Genomic DNA, 23940 nt, shown 5'->3' with positions numbered 1-23940 from the left:
GCGGCGTCGGCGGCGGGTCCAGCGCCGGCTCCGACCGCGCCGCGCACGGGCGCCCCCTGCAGGCGGCTTCCAGGCCCGCCGTCCCCGCCCCGCCCCGCCCCGCCCCGCCCCGCCCCGCCCCGCCCCGCCGCGCGGGGAGCCGAGCCCCGAGCCCGAGCCCCGGCTGGGGGAGGCCGCCCCGGCCCCGGCCGCGCCGCATCCCTCGCCCGCGACCCCACCGGGCGGCTCTACCCCATGGCGATCTTCTGGCCACCTGGCCCGGCTGCTCCCCTCCCCTTCTTCTCTCCCTGTGAAGCCCTCCGGCCCCACGCCCTCCCTCCAGCGAGTCCCGAGGCGGCCCCGCGCCCCCGCCCGCACCTCTGCTGCCGCTCCGGAGACGGGGCAGCTGGGTGCTGCCGTGGCGCCCCCCCCAGGTCCACCCGTGCCCCGGGAAGCGCTCGGTGCCCGGCCACGCAAATCTTCCCATAGCTCTGCCGTTCATGAAGGAGCAAGTCCAGCCGCCTTTCGCGAGTGTTCAAGGTCCCCAGGGACTGGCAAATGGTCCCCAGCCTCGCCTCCTTCCTGAGCCTTGCCTTGTGATGCTGCTGTTGCTGCTGCCGGTGGACCCTTAGCTCCAAGGATGCCTCTAGGAAAGAATTGGACCCAATTGCACCCCCAGGCGAGACCAGGGTCCTTCCCGTCCTTCCAGCCTCTGGTGCACCATCAGGCCCTGTCCTCACACCACTTCTCTCTGCAAAGGGAATGAGAGTCCCAATCCATACCAAAGACTAACTTTCAATCTCTGAGCTGCTCTCTCCCCACCCCCAGGTCTGTGTTCTGGAGATTTCAAACTGGGAACCTCCTCACAGATAGCCCCAACCCAGCCATACAAGGTGACCTGCCTTCAACTCGAATCTGGACAAGTGTTGGAGCAACTCCAATTCTGTGCACAGCAGGATGGACTGTGCCAGACTACCCGGGAGATGATGGCTAAGGGCTTGCACGTCCCTTGCATTCTTGAGCCTCTAGGAGCTGGTGGGGTCACTGAGAGAGGCCCAGGACAGATGGCTTGGCAAGGGTCTGGCTGGACCCTGGTTCTGAAATCAAGGCAGGAGCAATCTCCTGCCGCAGTCCCACCCTCAGCCAGGGGGCAGTCTCCCTGGCGCGTTCCAGCTCTAGAGCCTGTGTGTCTCTAGTGTCCACTGGGGCCTTTGAGGATGTAGTGAGCAGAAGAGGGCAGACATGGAGGGATCGGGACCTGGACACAACCTTCGGAGAAGCTGAGACTGTGTGTGGGCAAGGCCTACATGAGAACGCACAAATGGGGGATGTCCCAGCGTGCCCTACCCCAGATGCCTTTCCAACCTCCCACCTCCTACCTGACTATGTTGCCCCATTCATCTCCCCCTACCCCCAGTGTAGGTCTTTGTGGAACACTCCTCTCTGATGGGAAATAGGGGACTGAATGAGCCCACTCCATCCTCCCAGAGCCTTTGTTTCCTTAGTGAAGGAGCTCCCCCTCCCCATGGGGCCTGCCCTGGAGCCACCAGCTGGGGCTGCCCAAGGGCTGTGACTTTCCCATGGGCCTTGAGGGACCCATTGCTTCACCTGTAAAACGGGGCTTTCTGCCCTGCCACCCCCTGAGCTGTGCAGAAAGAGACCATGAAATTCCAGCGCGGACAGTGTTGGCAAGGCACCCTCCCCCCAGGCCCTCGGCTTCCCACCTTTGCTTCCACTGCATGGGGGAAACTCCTGTAGGGGGGACAAAGCCCCCCTGCCCACACCTGTTGGACTGACTCATCTACAGCCCACAAGGAACTGTGGAGGTTCCTGCAGCAGAGATCAACAGTCAGTGCTGGGAGTTACTCTTGTCCACCAGCCCCCATGTGGGTACCCACTATTCTCATCCCTGCCATTCCCGGTACCCTTCCCACCAAGCTCTCCCCATGTGTGGCTGGTCATTCACAAACCTCTCCCCCACAACTGTACCCTATGCCAAGGAATAGAGGCTTCATTTCTGCAGCTGGTACTCTGGGGCCAAAGTGTCAAAAGGTCTCGGCCCTGGGCATGGGTGCCTTAAGCCAGGTGGTCTTGAGGCAGGGCCTGACTCAACTCCAGCCTAGTGCCAGCTCCCCAGGCCCCCAGAGGCCTCCCCCAAGGTAGCCAGGCCCCCAGCCTCCCCTTACAGCCCCTGCCAGAGGTGGAGAGAGCGACTTCAGTGGTTCTGTGTCATGTGTCTTTACCCAGGTCTCCCGCGAAGCCACTCATTGCCCAGAAACAGCACATGTCATGGGCCCTCCAGTTCAGTGATGACAGGAAGCAGGCATGCGGGAGTGAGATTCTTAAACTCTGTCTCCCCCATGGTTGACCAAATCTCCGCGAGGTCCTCCTGGGGGCCCTCTGCTGCTGTGGCCCCCGTGTGAGGGGCCTGTGCTCCTAGCACCGTGAACCTTAAGTCCGTCCCCTAGGTCTTAACCTTGGGGTGCTCTCAGCCACCCTCCTTGGGGTGCTCTCAGCCTTGAAAGAGCGCCTCAGGTCAGGCACATGGGTACCATCCAGGACTCAAGGTGCTGTAAGAGTGGGGCGTTGGGATGCCCCTGGCAGGCCCCATCTTCTACCTCTGGACCTGGGTTTCCCAGACCAGCCCTAGTCAGGCTTTGAAGGTTCTGAGTGCCTGCCCTTCCTTCCGTCCAGCCCAACCAGGATGGGGTTCCTCAGGCCAGAGAGGGCCAGCTGGGCTTTCTCCTACAGCAGAATTCCTTTCTCAGACTCTCCACCCTCCACCCCCAACCCCCACTGGCTCTTTGTTCCTGTCCAGGATGCACCTGCACGGCCTCTGGCCCCTGATTGTTTGCTCTGCGGCCAGCTGGGCCACATCCAGGGAGAAATGCCAGACCCAGGACCAAGGTGCTGGGGCCAGTCAGCATCCCTTGGAATCAACCAGGCCACCCTGAAGTGGTCACCAAACTTCCCCCAAAGGGAGGGACACCACACACTTCCTAGGGATCTGAGGAAGTGGAGAGATTTCACAGGGTTCCAGTTTCTGCTCAGACTAAGGCAGGCCACCAGAAGGCAGATTATGTCTGTGGACTCTCCCTAACAGGCCCGCAGCCACAGTAGCAGCTTCCTGAGCAGCCCCCCATCCACCAGCCCAACACCCAGGGAAGATGCTTCAGCTCATGTCAACTTCTGGGCGTCAAGTAACAACCCCAGCAGGAGCCCCATGTTTCTGAGCTGAACTGGGCCTATCAGTGTAGATGGAAACTGAAGGTCAGTTAGAGTGGTGCTGTCTCAGTGTCTGGGGCTCCACGTGGGCAGGGATAGCCTGGGGAAAAGGGAACCCAGGTGTATTCTGTGTTCTGCCCATGCCATGCTCTTCCCCTGTCCTTCTGGCTCAGTCTCCTCCTAGGAGTGCAGACTCCCTCCCTTCCACCCCTCAGAACCCTAGACTCGCACACTTGGCAATGTGATCCCTCCAGAGCTCGAGAGGCCTTCCCTTGCTCTGGCCTGGTGCAGGTTGAACTTCTCCACACCTCTGACCTGGGTGCATGGCCTCCCCCAACCCTGCCCCCCAGCTGTTGTCTCACATGCTCAAGGAGGCATCCCCTGGAATTAACCAGGCCACCCTGAAGTGCTCACCAGACTTCTCCAAAACGGAGAAGTTATCCTGCTTCTATCCAAAAAAACACCCCTTCCCCTACCCCACCCCCAGGTTCTAGAACATTCCCTAAGTCAAAATAGATCCAATTCCCTTCCAGAGGTGCTTGCTTGAGGAGGTGGAGTCAGTACCAAGTTCACGGAAGCACAGCCCTTGGGCTGGCCCTATCAGGAGCTGGGTCTCTCCAGCTGCTTGCAGCCCTGTCAGGCAGAGGAGCCACCTTGTGAGGCCAGCAGGCTCTGAGCAGGTTGGGAAGTGAAGCTTCCCAACTTAAGTGTCCCTAGGTGGTCTGCCCCACAGTCTGTTCCTGAGGCACAGGCATGACAGGAAGGAGGGATGTTTTGGGAAAGGTCACCCCCACCCCAAACCTGTGGGGTAGCAGCTAGAAAAGTCCATGTTAGCTCTGCTGCTCAGGGGTTCTGGGTGGGTTCATCCCTTCTGCGAGAGATGCCATGTGATCGGTCCCTGCTGCATACATGCTCAACATGTCTGTCTCGGTGTTCTCTTACCACACCAGAACAGGCTACAGGCACTACAGAGGCCGAGAGCTCGTGTCTGATCCACAGCCTAGGCCCCACAGGGGTGAGTTGGCGGGAGCAGAGGCCACAACGTGTCCTCCCTCAGCCACCCCATGTGCAGGGATTCCAAGGACTAGGGTGCTATGCTCAGGAGGTTGGGCTACGTCAGCAGCATTTGAAGGGCTCTGAGCACTAATAAGACACAATTCAATGCAGACTGGTGGGTGCCTGCCTCCCCAGGAGCAAGTCAGTCGCTGGAAGGACCTCTGACCCTGGGGAGTCTCATGCCCAGGAAGGGAAGCCCAGTTTACCCTGCTCCAGAGACAGCCCCATGGGGCCCACTGCACATGACATGTGCAATGTGACAAGATGCAGTATCGCCCTGGGCTGTTCTCCGTGGATTCACCATCATCCTGTGATGCGCAGGAAGAAAGGCTTAACTGGCTGGCTGCCCCTGAGTAGTACAATTACTGATGTTACCTTTGTTTCTCCATAATTTAATACATTCAGAGAACTCTAAGAAGACAGATTTAAAAAAAAAAAAAAAAAACCCAAAAAAACCTTCAGGCATCAACTCCTTGCCCTGGAACTGCACAGCTGGCTGAAGCTGGGGAATGATGGGGTGTCCCTCCTTATAGGACAGCTGTTTCTGAGGTCTTCACGCCTGTCACAGAATCTCAGTGGTCACACCACACCCTTTGGGCTCATGTAAGCACCCTCATTACAGATGCAAGTATTTGGCTGAGGCTCCCAACCTCCAGTCGGCTCCTTCCCCCACCATGGGGACAGGTGGCCAGAGGGTGGAGGCTGGTCAGAAGTGCCCTCCTTGCACACCCAGTCGCCATGTTAGAGGGGTCACAGGGAAGGGCGAGTTAGAAAAGTCAAGCTTGATGTTTTTCAGGAATTTTAATAATTCGAGAATATTTAATGGAACAAAATAAAGAAGTATCATCCGTCAGCAGAAGACTGTAGTTGAGAGAAATAGAAACACAACTGGCCCTTTTGCAGTAAAGCTTGTGCTTGAAGGGAGAAGTGGCAAAATGACTTTCTGGAGGCTTCACATCAATTGCCACTGGAATAAAAGCACCTCAGAGTGTCTCAAACACACATACACATACACATACACGGGTGACCATCCGTAACCATTCCATAAAGCCAACCGTGTCATAAGGATCCTATTAGAAAAAGCAAATTGCTATGCTTCTGGAATCCTTTCAGCTGTGGATCCACAAGCAAATGTGGGCAGCCTAGCCAGGCAGCTCGTGTAGCCTGTTGTAAGGGAGGCAGAGGTAGATCCTCCCGGTGCCACCCTCTGCCCTGCCGCAGCCCAGGACACACTTCGGGGGAGCAGCAGCCATGTACATGCAGCCCGTCAGCAGCAGCCACGGCTGCCAGGGCTGGCTCAAGTGGCTAGGAAGGGACAAAGTTGTGAAATGTAGACCCAGGAAAGTCTTGCCCTTTACAGGACGAAACAGTCCTTTCCCCTGCCCTCCCCATCCTGGTAATAAACAAGCAAACATGACTACAGGTCAGATGCATGTGGTCCAGACTGGCAAATAAGAACAAAAGCGGGACTCAGGAAAAGTGAAATGGAGAGACATTTAAAAAACAATGATTCTTATACTAACAGTCATTCAGCTGACAGCAAAGGGGAACTGTCAACGGAGCAGCAGAAATAAGAACAGAATTGGGTTACAGAGGACAGGGACAGGAGTCCACTGGGGTTGCTGTTTCTGGGGTGCTCTGGCTGGGTTCTGCTCACCCGGTCTCTCCTTTGACTGAAAATGGACATTTCCTTAAAACACTCTAGCTGGGGCCGCAGCTGGAGCTGTCAGGTTAGGACATCTGGGTAGGGCAGATGGGCATTTACTGGCCACCAATGGCCTCAGGCTAGCAGGCCACACGCACACGCACACCCCACTTTGTAACAACCACATTCGTTTCTAGGCTATAGACATGTCCAACTCCTAGTCTAGAACATCATGCTTGAAGACAGAGGCCTCAGTTCACAAGCTGGCTGGGCAGTCTGCTGCAATCCTGTCCTTGCATCTTGTGGCTGGGGCAGAGATCCTGCTTCCACTGGTGCCAGCTCTTCCTTTGACTACTTTCTGGATGCCAAAAACAGTTGTGTTCTGGATGCGACAGGTCTTGACATTGTTCAAACCAACAACAACCGTGCCAGGCACACATAACATGGGGGTTCCAAGTTCCAAGAAGGGCCGAGTCCCAGCCTGAGCCAGCGCAACAGAAACACCTAATAAGGCTTTGGTTCAAACCACACAGAAGGGGCTGTGGTTCAGGTGTCTGTCACTCAGAACCAGGAGAGGGCAGCGATAACAGGGAGCCCAAGTCCATCTCTGACCGGTGGTGCCCAGGTGACATCCTGCTGTGACCATGGTGGGCAGTGGCCTTCCAGCCCCTCTGCATGGTGGCTATCATAGCAAGGAGAGTTAAGGCACTTTCTTCAATTCTGGCCTAGGAGGATTATGTCTCAGTGATCCATAAATGACTTTAAATTACACTCCCTGGGCTTCCTAAAGTTGTTTAGTTTATTCTCTTGCTACATCCTACTTCATTCTTTGCTTTTACCATACTAATGTCCAGATTTGGTATTTCATCTCTATTCTTACTAAAATAATTTACCTTTGGTACTAATGGAGCAGGAGCTATTTTTGCCAATATTGCTCAGAAGAACAAAAAAAAAAATTTTTTTTTAAAGTAGGAGAATTCCTTATGACCAATTCTTTAGTCCAGAAATCTAAAGTCAAAACTGAGGATCCAAGTCCTTTCAAGGTTGACGGATGGACTGGTCAGGAGAACATTGGGCGAGGGGTGCCCCTCAGTTAATTTCCTGTCTATGGAGGCCCAGCTGCATGAATCATTCCACACAGGAGACCCTGAAAGCCAGGAACATGAGTTTTGATCATGTTAGCTCAACTTAAAAATACCTAAGTTGAGTTGGCCAGGAAAGCCCTGTCACATGCACCCTTCAAAACCAAGCTCATGTTAGGGGCCAAGGCTTGCTCTGTCAAGTGCCTAGAGGCAGAAACCTGTCAGGCATGGATTTCCTTACTGGTTCTCACAGGTGAAGGAACATACACAGGCAAGCAGTCGAGAAGTGCTGGGCTAAAGCTTTCACCAACCCTTATGAACTGTCCACATAATTTAATCCCCTTTCCCAAATTTAACTGTGAGGAGTCTTTATTTTACACCCCGCAGCACTAATGTAGTTCAATATCCTCTTCAAAAAGAAAACTGGCAGCAAATCAGTGTCACGTTGGTTCCATACTGACCACTGGACAGGTTGTGTGGGAGGAGCCTGGCCGAGCCATGGGCCACACAGGCCCCAGTTCGTCCAACTCGGAGGCTCAGGCTGAAGGCTCACATACTACAGGGCAGCCCAGAGTTGCTGAAAGCTTTATAGGGCGCATAGCTAATGATGGTGGTGTCTCTTGGTATCTGTGGGGGGTCCTCCTGGGGTATTCAGGTTTCGAAGTACTTGTAGATTGCTGTCACGTACAGCATCACGTTCTGCCAATCTGGTCGTTCAGTCCGCACCATTTCATTAATGTCCTGACAGAGAAGAAAGGCTTGGTCAGAATTCCAGGTCACCTCCTGGCCCATCCCACAAAACAGGTTCTTGGGGCTGAGGTATGGGTGAGGGGGACCTTGAAGGATTTTGGTCAAAGTTTGATCACACACATCAAAGCTCTGGCCAAGGTGTCTGCTCCATCTCTTCCCAGTGTCCCTGGGAAGCGCGTCCTCCCTGAGCCGCCCGCCCCTGCTTGAGTACACAACAGGTTCACATCTTCTTTCTCACCACAGTGAAGGACCATCCCCTGCACTTGCCCCTCAACCCTCCTCATGGTCACTTCTGAGAGCCCTTCTCACCCCCGCTCCACAACCACACTGTCCCGAGAAAGTGTCTGTTCTGTGTGCTGGAGGATCTCAGAGCTCAGCATTCTAATACCCTTCCATAGCAGCCACCTGAAATCAGGGAGGACACTCTTTTCTAACTATATGATTCAGAATACTAGCAACCTGTGACATTGAGCCACTACTATAACAGGAACTTGGTAAATCCTGGATTTTGCCTATAGCAAAATCTATAAGAGAGACCCACTGTTGCTGGAGAGCATCTATGACTTCCCAAGGGAGCTGTCTGAAGAACACAGACCTAGCAGGCCCTTCCTATAGGTGAGGGAACGTGCTGCCAGAGCCAGCAGGAAGGAAAGGGCCACCCACTGGTGACTTGGTATACAGTTCAGTGTATGTTGGCATATGTTCAGTGTAAGAATCTTGACTTACAGAAGTTTTGCAAGGTGGGAAAACTACCCACTTCTTATATATCAGAACTTTACATGTGAAGTAAAATACCTAGACAATAGAAAATACTTCTATAGAACTGAATAGAAGGTACTCTAAAAAAAGCTTCTATCTATGAATTCATACAATATATTTATGGAACTCTACATAAACACACTGGCAATATAAATATTTCATCAAAGTTATTCAAATGTCAAGTGAGGGTGACAGGTCCCCCTGGGGTGAGATATGGTACTGGGTCAGGCAACTGCTGGGGTCCTAGGAATGTGGGGTGGCTTGGGTTGGCCTCAGAGTTATTCAGTCTAAGGAACTCCTTGTGCTGTGCACTGATACAGCGTGCGCCCCATAGCTCAGCACGAAGTTACGGAGTGAAAGTGTCTCTAGTTATGGAAGGACTGCCTTTGATTACTGAAAAGTGTTTTCTCCGAGGAAGTCAGACTCGGGGACAAGGAAGGAGCCCTGAAAGAAGCACATCTATTGTGAACTACTGCAGGCCCTGAGCAAAGGCCTAAAGAAGATGCTGAAACACGTGAGTTTTCTACAACTCATTTCTCATTCCACGAGAACCAGTTTCCCATGGCCTTTGTGAAGAAGTGTGGGAACTGCTTATTCAGTCTCTAAGGCCACCTTACCTTGACTCAGGACTCACCCTATCCTCACTCCAGTTAGATAAAAGGCTGACAGACCAGTTGGTTGTGCCTTTATAGGGACACATAAACTTGTCAGCATTTTTCTTCTATACCCAAGGATTCAGTGAAGGAAGATGATTAACTCTGAGAAGCAACCTGGAGGAAGGATGCCTGCACTGAGGTCAGGACCAACCCACTGAACTCTGAGCACTTCCTTGAGATGCTTCATGTGAGGCAGAAAGCACCCAGGGACCAGGAGTGAGACTCTGTTTGCACCTACACCTGACAGGATGCTTACACGGCTGATGCAGGGTTCCCACCCAGGACGCCCTTCATGATCAAGCTGCCAGAACACCTAAGAACCTCCCCTAATAAGGAAGTTCTTCCTAAGAAAAAGGAGGTACCCTGCCACTGACACCTCAAGGGAGAAGGGGCTCACCAGCGTGGATTTGATGCCGACACTCTCAGCCGCCTGGAAGGCCAGGGTGAAGTTCCTTCGCTGTGAAAGAAAGAACATGACTAGAGGCAGAAGCAAGGAGGGAGAAAGGCAATGGGCCCACACCTGCTGCTCAGAAAAGGCGCATACCCGCCCACATGGTACCAAACAAGTCCGCTACATTGTAAGTCCTGCTCCCATGCTTACTGGCCGCTGCACAAGCAACTGGCTATGGAGTGAGCCCCCAAACACTTGCTTTCCTCTAACACATCAGCCCGAGCCACCTGCAAATGCACCTTCAAATCTGGCATGAAACACCTGCCATATGAGTTTGCACCCCAGGGAGATATTCAAGGGCTGCCTGAAGGTCGGAGGGGCTGCTGTGGGAATGGAACAGGGGAGGGGAGAGATGGGGCTGGTTTCTCTTCTCCCCAGTGCTCATTCGGGCAGGGCTATTCCCTGCCCCTGCCCCTGAGCAGTTCCCTGAATGTGAAACCTCAGACCATGGTCGGGTCTGCAGAGGCTTGTACTTTGAGCCATTCTTAGTCCAAAAGGGGGCAAACGGCTGGTCTGGTGCAGTTGGTGCTATCCAGACCACTCACGTCTTGAGCCATCCTTCTGGACAGTTTTTGGTGAAGCTCCTACTCCTAAATGTCATCATCATCCAGGACAGACAGGGCCCATCACTTGGGAAATTCTGAACCAACCAAATGTCCCACCAAATGCCCCATATAAAATGGGTCAGGGGCTGGCTTACTTAGCACAAATAACCCAACCTCAGACTAAGACAAGGTAGAACTGGGCCATTGTGAGCCAGCACTATAGATGTGAAACACTAATAATGTAAGTTTGTGGCTCTATTTTTCACCCATCCCTCTCCCTTGGTGAAGAGGATGCCAGGAGCTGGGTCACTGCCTAGATTGCCTTACCTTATCCTGACTGTTCAATTCTTGATATGGAATGTGGGCTGGAAGGTACGTATGCAGGAGGGCACAGAAGGCTAGTCCATCATTCCAACTACTGCTGAAATTTGTAATGTCAATATTCTGAAGGAAACAAAATAAAAACATGTAAACAACATTCTGAGTTTCTTAGGAGAAGCTGATGATGGTGGATGCGGCCTAAGATGCCATCTGGGTGGGCCTCTGGAGAAGTGCCCCATGCTGGGGGCTGTGTCTCAAGACCAGCTGGTGTCAAGGACTGGCCCTTTCACCAAACCCGGCTCCCACCACCACCTGGACATGGCTGCCACTGCAGTGGGGAATATCTGAGCCAACTTTTCTTGCCTCGAATTGCAGGGTATCAGCAAGCAGCAGTTCTGTTCAGAAGAGTTATGATTCAGCCTGACTCTAAGCAAAGTCTGACAGTACATCAAGAACCTCTGGTACAACTGCTACTCCTTGTAGGAGAGAGCAGGAGTCCATCAGTGCCAGACTGTCAGCTTTCCCACAGTGCTTCTGGGAGAACCACCTGATTTCTTGTAAGTGGTACCTTACTCCATAAGCAAATTAGATATATTTGCAACCACAAAGTAGTGTATCATTCAAAATATTTCATTATATGATATATTCAGCTAAAATGTCCTTCTGAAGATAAAACTCCACAAATAATGTCACTAATTCACAAACTTTTACATAAATGCCACAAACTGAAAAAAGAGAGCACTCCCCAAACAACTCTTGTTTTGTTTCACTGTTAACTTCAGATAGCCTCAAACTGAATCAAGAGTTAGCTCTGTAGATGACTGAGGAAGCCCACATTTTATTACTGAAGGCAAAACATCTAGTTTCTGGGTCCCAGTTCTTATTCGTACCAGGAACAACTGATCACAGAACAATACAGCACTATTTGTATTTGTGTCGTTTCCCATAGTTTACCATCCTAGCCTTCTCTTTAAGAAACTATTAAGTCCTGGTACCAAGCAGAGATCATTGGCTTAGAATTGAGGGGCAGGTAGGGAGTACTGGGTCCTGTGGGGAGACCATCTTTGTCTAGTCTCATGACCCTCAATACTCCTAACCAAAGCAGCAGGTAATGTAGGGGAGCACGAAACCTAACTTAAGATTCATCATAAAACCCAGCTGTCTGGCCTCGACTGAATGCCCAGAGGTTGCCTTCTGGGGGCTTCTACCCAAGCGCACTGCTAAAGGTCAGCAGCTCTGTGAATAATTAGCCCAATGGTCACTTCCCTCAGAAATCTGATTGTCTGTTGCTGCCAGTCTCGTTGATTTGGCTGGAGGTATTGTCCACAAACTGCCATAAGGAAAGTTACCAATTAAGGCACAAAGGGATGCAAACCTGCCAAGAGTCAGGAAAAGGTCGCAGCAAGACAGTGGTGGCTGCATGCCACCTCTGACTCCATTTATAAGAATGCACTGGCCCGCTGTCTAGGCCTCCACATGTGACTGGGCACAGGCAGATGTCCCTGCCTCAGTCCTCATACTTCCTGGTCATGAAGACACAGTCCAGACAAAACTCCCTGTTACATTCCCTAAAAGCCAGGCTGCCGTCCTCAGGGCCTCTGCTCTGGCCAACAATTACAGCCAACACTCCTTAAGGCGCCACACAACAAATGATGCTTGACAGTTTTACTGCTGATAACTGCCACAGCAAACCTGTCACTCATCTTTTGTGACTCTCAGGCAGCAGCCAATCGGGTGTGTCACCTCCATCCAGGAGGAAACTGGGGCCAGGGAAGGGAAGTGACCTGTCCAAGGTGCTGGAACGGAAGCAGGGAGGAGAGTATGTGTCCTTTGTCCTTTGTCAGTCTATCATTTCAATCTCACGTCAGCAAGGAGCATTTTTTACACAAGGAGGCTGTGGTGAGAGGCTCAGGTCAACTAATAGCTGGTCTGTGCTATTATTCAAATTCAGGTTTAAGCCCAAAGCCCATCTGCACTTCTGGGATCTGACCAGTGCTGTGACTAAGTGCCCTGATGAAAGAGCCAAGGACACCAGTATCACTGCATAGAGCGCAGGCAAAAAGCTTTTTAATGATGTGTTTGAGCTTCCATGTGGGCCACATGGCCGTCAACAGCTCCCAATCTTTGCCCCCAAAGGTCACATTCACTTCTAGAAGAAAACAAATCCCCACTTCCTGCTGCCGCTGGCCCCTTCTCCAGCTCCCTGAAAGGCAGCTGTCTCTGGCAGAGTTGCCTACGTGCCTGGCCTCACTGCACCTCGCGGCAAAGGCTCCTCCTGCTCCAGAGGAAATGGCTGTGCCCCAGCTCCCCAGCTGTGGGAACCCCAGCCTTCCCCAGCTTCCTCAAGACAAACCCAACCCTAAACCTGGAACCTCCAGTCAGCGCAGTGCTTCATTTACAAAACATGCCTGTGATTGAAAGGAGGAAAACAATAACTCCTTGATTTCCAGGCTGGGGGAATTAACTTTTAAGTACACCTGACAACCAAACCTTCAAGTCAAAACAACTAAACCCCAAACCAAGGCAGCCTGGCCAGGGTCACTCTCCCTCGGGTCACTCTGCCTCTCCATGGGGAATTAGGCCAGGTACCCCCCTCACTCCCCCCCGCCATCCCCTACAGGGGACAGACACCATGGTTGATAAACACACAGCCCAGTGAAACCTCTGCATGTCCTCCCTGCCTCTGCCTCCTAATCTCAGGTAGAGACCCTGGGGGAAATATGCCAGGCCTTGAAACAAGGTGCTTTATCAGCAGTGGGGGAAAAGCCCATACCAAGAGATCAGGCTGCAGCTATCACCACGACACAGTGCTCAGCCTACACACCTGCTTCCCCATCTCACCTTTTATTTAATTGTTCTTAACGTTTCGGGCTGAAAAATCTGAGAAATAACACAGACTGAACATAGAAAAGTCTATAAACAACAAAGCTGGTTCTCTGAGGCTGAAAAGCACAAGGCTGGAAAATCCGTATCAGAAGATGGGGAAAAGTTCTCCTGGCTTCCTTTCCTCTCTAGAGCTCTTAAATTATTACCCATTATTATGACAGGATTAATACAAATAAATACAAGTAAAAGTACAAAATTGTTTCATATTGCCAGAGCAGTGGCCATTCCACCAAATGCCAGCTCCTTTCCTGTTCAGTGAGGACTACTCATTCCAAAACTGTGACAGCACTCAGCCAGGCCCTACTCACACCCCTGTGGGGCTGCAGGCTACCCACTGTGCCCCACCACCAGGATATCCAGTGGGCTCCAGGCAGATCCCAGGCCCCAAACCAGTTTTCCTTAGTGATGGAGCTCACAGGAGCCAACATTTGCAGGTTCCCACTAGCCTTCACCTCTTTTTTTAAAAAAAGATTTATTTATTTATACAAGCACTGGGTACAGTCAGAAGCGTGGGAGGGTGAGAGGATTCACCAGAGCCAGAGCGGGGAACAGAACAGGCAGACTGACGAAATACACTGCTGAAGGGAGCAGCGGGCACAACAGGAGAGGTCTGCGCACCATGTGGGACCCTTGCCGGCGGCTGGGGATCGAACTGGCGCTGCAGAGGCTGCAGGCAGCTTTGCAGCCCAGCGCTCAACTGCTGCGCCACCAGGGGAGGCCCTAGCCTTCATCTCTTAACAGGTATCCCGTTCAGTGCCTGGACCTAGAGGAATGTGCCGTGTGAAGTCTGGGCCAAACTTTCTGTTGCTGTCTTCTGAGTGAGGTGGCAACAGGCACAGGCAGGTAAGTCTGCCTGTGGTTTCCTGGTTCCCATAACACATGATCAATTGACTCTGCCCCTGAGAGCCAGGTTAACAGAGCTGGCCTTGAACTGTCTTAGCAGATGAGAAAAAAAAAGCAAACGTTTCTGTGCCTTGGATAAAAACAACTAAACCACCACCAGTATAAAGCCTTCAGGTAGGGGTGCTTAACCAGGCCTGACACCAGGTGCTGGGTCCCAGCGAGTGGCTTTTCTCTGTAAAGTGAATGTACACACCTGGCCCATCATTCACACTCTGTGAAACTGTGCGGCCTTCTACAAAGATAAGGGATTTTTATGGGTCTGCTTACTTAATTGTATGGGAGATAGGTACTTTGTAGCGGATGGTACCCATCCCATTATAGGGTGCCAATAGGCAACAAAAGCACCATGTCCCTAGGCAGCTCCTGGCCACATGATCAAGTCTGTTGACCCTTGCTGTTAATTATGTCACCAGTAAACCTCTACCTGACATTCAATGGGTGCGTCACATAAAAAATATGGGCTTTTAGTGTGGGTACCCTTCCTGTGCTCTAAGGGTTGGATAAGGGATTCTCAGATAATTGGCTACTTCTAAATCTCAACTCCTCAGGATTCACTTGGAACACATTGGTAGGAAACCTTCTCTATAATCCTTGTTTCAAAGGGATTCATGTTATGAGGCAGAATGTGTCCCTGCGCTATTGTGATTTATAAGAAATATAAACTTGGTCATCATTCACAGTTCCAGGTTCACAGCTCCTAATGGAATGTTCTAAATGTTGAGAATGGTAAAGGTGTTAAGTGAATGAGGTGACTTCTGGAAGCACCTGAGGATTGGGGCTGGTGCCCCATGATTCAAAGTATTGGAACTTCCAGTCACAGGTCCAGGATCTCCAGGGAGGGGAGAGTGCTAGAGATTAGTAACAGCTGTCAGTGGCCAATAATTCAAATTGGCCTAAATAATAATAAAAACCCAAGAGGGATCAGAGAGCTTCTGGTTGATGAACACGTAGAGATTTGGGGGGGAGAATGGTGAGCCTCGAGAGAGCATGGAGGCTCTGCCTTTCTCCCCTATCTTGCTCTACGCATGTCTTCCATTTGGCTGTTCCTGAGTTACACATTTTTATAACAAACCAGTGTTCTCGGAAGTAAAAGCTTTCTTGAGTTCTGTGAGTTGCTCTACTCAATTAATCAAACCTGAGGAGGGGTTCATGGACACCTGATTTCGTCACTTGGTCAGAAGCCTGGGCTTTGCCACTGGCATCTTAAGTGGAGGGTGGTGTTGGGAAACTGAACTCTTAAGGCCACAGAATCTGATGCTTTCTCTAGGGAGATAGTATCAGAATTGAGTAGAATTCCCAGATGCTCTGCTAGTGTCGTAGCACTGTTGGTTGGTTGGCATAGGGTACCCCTCCCCCGACACTGGAATTTGGTCATCAGGACACCCATTCAATTGGTGTCTGAGAACTACTTGTAGTTGTGGGGAAGCCTCACTTTGCAGGTGGGTCCAGGTACCCAATTTAGCTCCCCTGACAGGGGCAGCAGGGTTTTTTGTGTGGCTCTGTGTTCTGCAGGCCTGCGAAATAAAGAGTGAAGTGTCCAGAGCCCTGTTCTTTCACTGTTGGTAAAGAAGGCCTTCATCTTGGAGAGGAGCCAGGGCACTGGCCCCCAGGGAGACACATGCAGGTCTATAGCAGGACAGAAGACAGGAAAAGGACTGTTGACTCTTCACCCACAGAGCAGTCCTCGCCCAGGACCAAGGCCCAGCCTGGGCCTCAGTTCTCCCAGAATGAGATGTCTTGCAAGACAGAGCCCAACAGGTACATCTGACGCAGACCCAGTCTCAGGGCAGGCTTCAGGGGGAGTGTGGTTAAACTGGGAACTGGGGCTGCTGGGCAGGAAATAAAAAGGTCACCGTGAGAGGTGGCAGGTGGGAGAAGGAAGTGGCAACAGAAATAATTCAGAGCTAAAGCAAACTAAACTTGGTAACACAATGGATATGAAGAAGGGTCGTGCGTGCACTACTGAAGGTGACCATGGTTTTCTGCTGGCAGAGCTGAACATCAGTGGGAATAGTGGGGATCGTCATGGAGGCTGAGAAGCACTTCTGACAAATTGTGTTCACAGTGCTTCGAGACACCTAAAGGGAGGAACTTGGGGGTGTTAACATGGTGGGGCTGGAGGTGCAAGCTGTGTTGGGGGATATAAATGTACAAGGGCCATGAGTGAAGCAGCTCCCTGGTGAACCCTCCAAGGGATGGTCAGAGAGGGCAGTGAGAAGGAAAGAGGTCTCAGATGAAGGCTCTTGGATCTCCCTCATGTAAGGGCCATGCAGAGATGAATAGCCTTCAGAGGTACACAGAGGAAGGCCATACAAAAGAAAAACCAGAAGCCAAAGGAGGAGAGTGCTACCACTGCAGAGAGTAGTCAATAGCATAATTAAGCAATGGCAAATTATTCAATGAAGATCACTCACAAATTAAGAAGCCACTACAGGGCCTCCACTGTGGTGCAGCGGGTTGAGCGCAGCACTGTGAAGCTGTCCGCAGCCTCTGCAGCATGGGTATGATTCCCGGCCGGCTGGGGAGATACCCATATGGCGTGGCAGACCTCTCCTGTCTCACCTGCTGCTCCCTTCAGCAGTGTATTTCGGTCTGTCTGCCTGTTCCGTTCCCCACTCTGTCTCTGGTGAATCCTTTCACCCTCCTGTGCCTCTGGCCTGTACCCCAGTTCTTGTATGAAAATAAATAAATCTTTTAAAAAAAGCCACTACATCAACAAAGTTAATATTAGTTTATAACTTTCACACATATACTCTTTTTACATGTTTATTTCACAAAGGCTGTCTAGAAATGGAAATTCCGTTTTTTAAAAAAGTGGCACTTTCGGTGCACAAGGAAGGGCCTTGATTGTAAAATAGCATCTTCCAGGGCATATCTCCCTGGTAGTAGGGCCCAAATGCTTTGCAGATGGACAAAATGACTAGAGGTCGAGAACCTTTAACACCACTATGTCCTGACTCAGGCAGTGGCCAGTTTCTGGAGCCTGTCCCTTTTAAAATAAACTGTTCCGAAAGCTAGCACCTTGCTGATCTGAGGGGCACATGCATGCTCATGGAAGGACTCAGACGTTCACTAGTCACAGCAATGATGCCAAGTTCTCTAGGAAGGAAACAGTTTTTTTTTTTTTTTTAAAAGAGACACACAAAACACACTAGTAATTATAATGCAAGTACCTAATTAATGAATTAATATTTTACATTTAATTTTCAGGTTACTTTGGGGTTTTTCTACTCTGCAAGATAACTCTATGTTTGGATTACATGGACAAAAAGAAGAGTGTGATGCGCCACAACAGATGTTCACAAAAGGCTGACCACAGACTCAAATGAGGTCCTTTGCCATATTTTTTCTAGAAGCATACATCCTCCTGTCCAGAAAATGGCAACCAAGTGATCTGATTGTCAAGTGACATGACCTGTTTCACAGTGCCATTTGCTGCTCTTTCCAACCATGAAAATTCAGACTTGGACTTCTAAAATTGCCTGATACCCTCATACCCTGTGAGGGAGTGGCTGGACATTTTCCACTCGCTGCTTTAGACCTGGGATGGAAGCCCTTTTCCACTCCTGTGACTTTATTTTTATTATTATTTTTTTAAAGATTTACAAAAACCAGGGTAACAGGTCAGATATACGGGAGGGTGAGAGGATTCACCAGAGACAGAGTGGGGAACAGAACAGGCAGACTGACTGAAATACACTGCTGAGGGGAACAGTGGGCGAGACAGAAGAGGTCGGCCGCACCATGTGGGTATCTCTCTGGGTGGCTGGGATCATACCCACACTGCAGAGGCTAAGGACAGCTTCACAGTGCTGCGCTCAACTGCCTGCACCACCAGGGAGGCCCTCACTCCTGTGACTTTAGATATGGCATTGTTTCTGAGGCCTTCAGATGCTCTGCTTCAGCATGCCTTTGTATGCACTGAGAGTTGGGGGCTGGAACACAGAAACAAGAAACTGCATAAATCTCTACTAAAAATTATTTAAATATCGTAAGACAATGTTTTAAATGCTTTTTTTTTTTTAAAGATTTTTATTTATTTATACAAGCACTGGGTACAGTCAGAAGCACGGGAGGGTGAGAGGATTCACCAGAGACAGAGCGGGGAGCAGAGCAGGCAGACTGATGAAATACACTGCTGAGGGGAGCAGCGGGCGGCAGGAGAGGTCTGCACGCCATGCGGGACCCTCGCCAGTGGCCGGGGATCGAACCGGCGCTGCAGAGGCTGCGGGCAGCCTTGCAACCCAGCGCTCAACCGCTGCGCCACCAGGGAGGCCCTAAATGTTTAATGTTTTAATTTGCCTTAAGTTTAAGGGTCATAAAATTCACTCTCAAATATAACACGCTCTTTAAATAGTTATTAAGGTTCTGATCTATTTAAGGAAATTCCACTTTCATGGGCACAGGGCAAGAAGTCAAAAACCATTATTCACTTTTCTGCTAACATGTGAAAGGACTAATTTTCCCACCTTATGCCTGTTTCAACTATAGAGGTGATGACCACAGGTCCCTGTCAGGCAGAGCCAGAGTGACCCAATACACTGGGGATGACATGCTCTGGGCGTTACAGTCTACCCTTCATCAGACGGGATTGGGTTACAAACAAAATCCTTGCCCACACTGCCTCAGATTCAGGCCACGGGACAGAGTCTGGAGGGTGTTTGGGAATCTGAGTGTGTGTGTGTGCATTTTTCTGTGTGGTACAGTAGGGGGGGGGGTGGAGAGGAGGAACACAATACCAAAAAGAGGGAAAATTCACAAAGACATGGTTTTCACCCCTTCAGGTAGTGACTATGAAACTCAGAAGGCCCCACAAGGCCCTGGGAGTAGTGAGAAGCCTGGATGGTGCCTGTGGTTGCTGATATAAAGGTGTTGCCCTGAGGATTCTAGCTTGTCTCCAGTTTAGCTAATCTCTACTCAGTTGGGGGTAGGGATAGCGGTGGGGGTGAGGGATCTCTCCAGGGAGTCTGCATCTCACATCAGGAAGGTCAGGTGTTGGGGCTTATGCGGGAAAGAGGGAGAAAGCCAGGCAGGCAGCAGAGGGCAAGCCAGTGACCTGAACATAGCATCTTGTGCACTTTATAAGGGAAGGAGGTTCCAATAAGGACCCTCAATCCTCATTGGCATCAGAATCACCTGGAAGCCTTTTCAAAGTGACATATGCATATGTCACTAGAATAGCTGACACAGCTTTTCTAGGTATCTTTTTTTTTTTTTTTAAAGGTTCCCAGGTGACCTGAATGTGCAGCTGAGAAGGGAGGGTCACCAAGCTAAAAGCTGAAGGCAGATGAAAGTGTAATGCATGGCAATATCTAAAAGGTTAAGTCTATGAGTTCATGATGATGTTGACAGAAACACAACTAGCCCAGCTTGGAAATTCATGATCCTGAGTGCTGGAAAATAAAAGGAAGGGATTAAATACTTGATGGAACTTTCCTGACCAGACTGGATGTCAAGATTATCAACAGCTGATAAACAAGTTCCTCTAATGGATGAAGGAGGAATGACTGACAGAATTAAAATCTTGAAATCTGGTAAAAACAATTATCAGTGGCCAGTAACACCATAGGTAGAGAGTCACAGGCTACTTTACACCTGGACAGATGACACACTTCCACAGGTGGGGTATTCTGTCAAAAATTTGAACTGGAATCAGATCTAACCAACAGCTCAATCTACCAATTTATAGCATGACAATTCTCCCAGGATGTCATTAATAAAACCTAAAATGTTCAAGCTCAATAGGATACTCAATTCAGTTGTTTCAAAAAGATACAGTGAGAGGGAAAAAAGGGAGAATATTAAGATTAAAACAGACTTAAAAGAGACATTATCCAAATGCAAACTACAAACTTTATTTGGATCTTAATTCAGTAAATTAACAGTAAAACTATGATTCAACTGGGAATCTTCAACTCTGTCTAAACATATGATCATATTGAATGGCTGGGATTTGCTTCAGAATCATGCAGGGAGACGGGTGGGAGAATGAGAAGACTATGTGGTTGTGACTTGTTGCTGGGGATAAGTACAAGGGGGTTGTTTCACTATTCTCACTATTTTAGCTTGTATTTGGAAATTTCCATTAAAAACAACCCAAACTGTAACTCAACAACAAAAAGACAAACCAATTGTCCAAATAGGTCAAGGACTTGAATACATAGTTCTCCAAAGAAAATAAATTGCCAACAGCACATGAGAAGATGCACAAATCTATTAAGTCATAAGGGAAATACAAATCAAAACTGCAATGAGTTACCACTCCATACCAAGTAGAATGCTGATTATTTTTTAAAAAAGGAAAATAACAAGTGCTGTCGAGGATGTGGGGAAATTAGAAGCCTCATACATTGCTGGTGGAAAAGTCTGGTGGTTCCTCAATAAATGAAATACATCATTACCATACAACAATTCCACTCCTAAATATAAACCTAAAAGAACTGAAAATGGGTGATGAAACTAATATCTGCACAAGAATGTTGGGAACAGCACTATACATAACAGCCAAAATGTGGAAACAACCTGAATATCCACCAAATGTGGTATATTCAACCAAAAAAGGAATGAAGTACTAATACATGCTCCAAGTTGGATGAGTCTTGAAATACAATGCTAAGTGAAAACTAGGCACAAAAGGCCAAATATGATGATTCCATTTATATGAAATATTCAGAACAGTGAAATCCTGAAACAGAAAATAGATTAGTGGTTATCATGGGCCAGGAGTGCAGGAACCAGGAGTGACTGCTAATAAGTACTGGAGGAGAGTATTTGGGGTGATAAAAAGTTCTGGAACTAAATTTTTGATGGATGCACAATGCTGTGAATGCCACTGAATTGTACTTAATGCCACTGAATTGTGCACTAAAAAAATGACCAAAATGGTAAGTCTTATGCTATGTATATTTTATGACAACAAAAAACAATTGGCAGACAGACATTCTCAAGTAGCACATGCTCAAAAATGCTGTACACCAGGTAGATCTCATAAGAAACTTATCCCAGATCATCTAATCAGAGGTTATAATGCTTAAATGCAATAATTTCTGAGTGAGTTCTAAGGGAATTTATTATGGCTTTGCCTTGACAATTAAAAAAAATTTTCTTAAAAGCAAACAAGGAGTTATGGGTAGGATGAGCTTTGTCCACCACCACTGGAAAGCTTCTGGTAACTCAAAAGTGATCTGATACATCATCAGTGGGTGACTGTTCCAAAGAGCTGCTCATGCTTTGGTGAGAGAAGTTGCCCCAAATGCTCCAAGTAGTGAAGGCACTTCTAGGCTACAGCCCTAACTATGTTAAGTTTCACAAAGACAAATCCTAAGATATAATACTATGTCTGGGGTTCAACATGCTGAAACTTTTTTTGGTCAAATGACCCTATTTGGGGGACAGTTCAGGATAGGTCAGTAAATGTCACCCTAAGAGATAAAGGGGAGACTTCATAGAAGAGCACACAGGAACCACAAAGCTTTCTTTTTGAAATTTCAGAAAAACTGCCACCAAGAAGAGATGGTAATTGAGACCTGCTGGCTGGGTCACAGCTGATTCATGAATCCACGGCATGTTGTGAGCAGTTTTATTAGCAGCTTAAGAATTAGTTTTCTAGATTCAGTTTAGCTTTGGCAGGGGTTATTACTCATCAAAATGCAATTTCAACTAAAGGGGACATACAGTAATCCTCAAGTTACATTTACCCTGATTGGTGCCCTTGGGGAAGGGCATGGGGAAAAGAAGTGTTTGAGGCACTCCAAAACTTCCTTGGCCTGGCCTTCTTTAGTTTATCCTTAGGTAAAGCTCACCAGTTTTGTCCTCAGGCTCTGAAATAGATGGATACAGAGCTGCCTGGGTGGCGCAAGCCTTGAAGCCCACCAAATGTTAGCAGCCTAGACTCACAATGAAATCCTGTTTAAATACCATCTCTGAGAAAAGGCTCTCCAGCCTATCCTAGAACGTTCTGGTGACAGGAAGGAAGCACTTTACCTTACTAGGCCAACTGCCCCTCCACTATAAGTCTTAAGAAAGTCATCTTTTTTTTTTTTAAATTTATACAAGAGCCAGGGCACAGGTCAGATGTGCAGGAGGGTGAGAGGATTCACCAGAGACAGAATGGGGAACAGAACAGGCAGACTGACTGAAATACACTGCTGAGGGGAGCAGCAGGCGAGACAGGAGAGGTCTGCTCACCATGTGGGTTACTCCGAGGCCGGTGGGGGATCGAACCAGCACTGCAGAGGCTGCAGACAGCTTCACAGGGCTGCACTCAACTGCCTGTGCCACCAGGGAGGCCCAGGAAATTCTTTCATTGATTCAAAAACCACCCTCTGCAGATACTTGTTTGAAAAGCAGAGCTGTGTGGTGAAGGTGTCATGGCTTTAGGGCCCGATGGATCTGGGGTCTGAATGTTGGGGTCACTTCTTTAACAGGGCCTTAGGGCAGGCAGTTTAACTTAAAGGAGTCTCAATTTTCTCATATACAATATGGACAAAATATCCAATTATGAAGACTCACTAAGATAATGTAAGCTATGGAGGGCAGAACAGCCTGTACCCCTAGTCAATCTCCCAAAGATAGTGCTGAATCCACCTTTTCAAACACGAGATTGTTCCCCACCCTTGGAATGTCAGAAGACTGTCATGCTGGGTCCTCAGTACTTGTCCCCTAGTTAACATCCTGAATTTCAGGACACCTACTACTTTGGGCCAGAGATGACATGAGCAGGCAGGTTTCTAACGTGAGTCCCCATCAAGCCTACATACTGCACTTACATAGCTTTGTTTCTCTCTCTTAGAACATATAGCTCCTCAAGGGTGGGCTTGTTCTCCATCCACCAAGACTGAGCAGAAAGTCTGAGATATCCTTTAGGCACCCAGCAAAGACTTGCTGAATAATATTCTGGCCTAATGAAACTTAGGGAAAGTAGAGAAAAAAAATGTTTTAGCAGATCTGAAAGCTTCAGTACAGAGATAGGCTTGGGAGGGACGGAATGCTTCAATTTCTAAAAATGGGGGCTACTGGAAGATAGTATTTCACAAAGCATAAAGAATGGACACAGAGCATATCTGACTCATTTAAAGACTTTAAATTTGAAAAATATAATTTATGCAAAAAAGGATACTATATTATACTGTCAGTTCAATATAGAACAGAACAGATTTAAACCATCGCATTGATGGGAATTCCCTAACATGGAAAATGCCCATTTGGATGCATCATTATTCTTTTGGTACTCACGTTTCAGAGGGTTAACAGCCTACTGCCTGCCCGCCCACCAGGAATACCTTCTGATGTGTGCCAAGATGGAATGTGAGCCTGGAATGACCATGGATCTTACCCAGCGTGGCACTTCCCATCTCTGATATCATAGGCAATGTATCTGGTCAACCCACAACACCAAAGCACAAGGCATCCGGGATACAAAGTGTCTGGGATCTTTCAGTAGCTTGGGAAGGAAATGATCTCAGGGAAGAATGCTCAATATTGCATGCTCACCTTAAGATGAACTTATTTTATTGCTTATAGTAGGAACTGAAGTGTTCTTTTCCATCTGTCAGTGAATCAGTTTCTACATCTCTAATAGCACTCTGGCACAGAGAAAATGGCAAAATATCTAAAAAAGGTACTACACCTGTGGTACCTCCCTCTTGCACCTTTTTTTTTTTTTTTAAAGATTTATTTATTT

The 23940-nt window shown here is 49.0% G+C and overlaps 1 protein-coding gene across 1 annotated transcript in view; it reads right to left on the bottom strand.

The window, feature by feature from the left end:
- Positions 1–4737: 4737 nt before the first annotated feature.
- SPECC1L (sperm antigen with calponin homology and coiled-coil domains 1 like) overlaps positions 4738–23940 on the bottom strand; it is a 142125-nt gene continuing 122922 nt past the window's right edge. The window contains exons 14-16 of the mRNA XM_037496849.2: positions 10476–10592; positions 9550–9609; positions 4738–7728 (exon numbers count right to left, since the gene is read on the bottom strand). Coding sequence (XP_037352746.1) covers positions 7639–7728; positions 9550–9609; positions 10476–10592 — 267 coding nt within the window. The 3' untranslated portion in view covers positions 4738–7638. The remainder of the gene's footprint in view (positions 7729–9549; positions 9610–10475; positions 10593–23940) is intronic.

Source organism: Talpa occidentalis, unplaced genomic scaffold (assembly GCF_014898055.3).
Source record: "Talpa occidentalis isolate TD23 unplaced genomic scaffold, MPIMG_talOcc4v2.1 talOcc4.8, whole genome shotgun sequence".
NCBI lineage: Eukaryota > Metazoa > Chordata > Mammalia > Eulipotyphla > Talpidae > Talpa > Talpa occidentalis.
The sequence above is the reverse complement of the archived record's forward strand: the minus strand, read 5'-3'. Positions and strand labels throughout refer to the sequence as shown.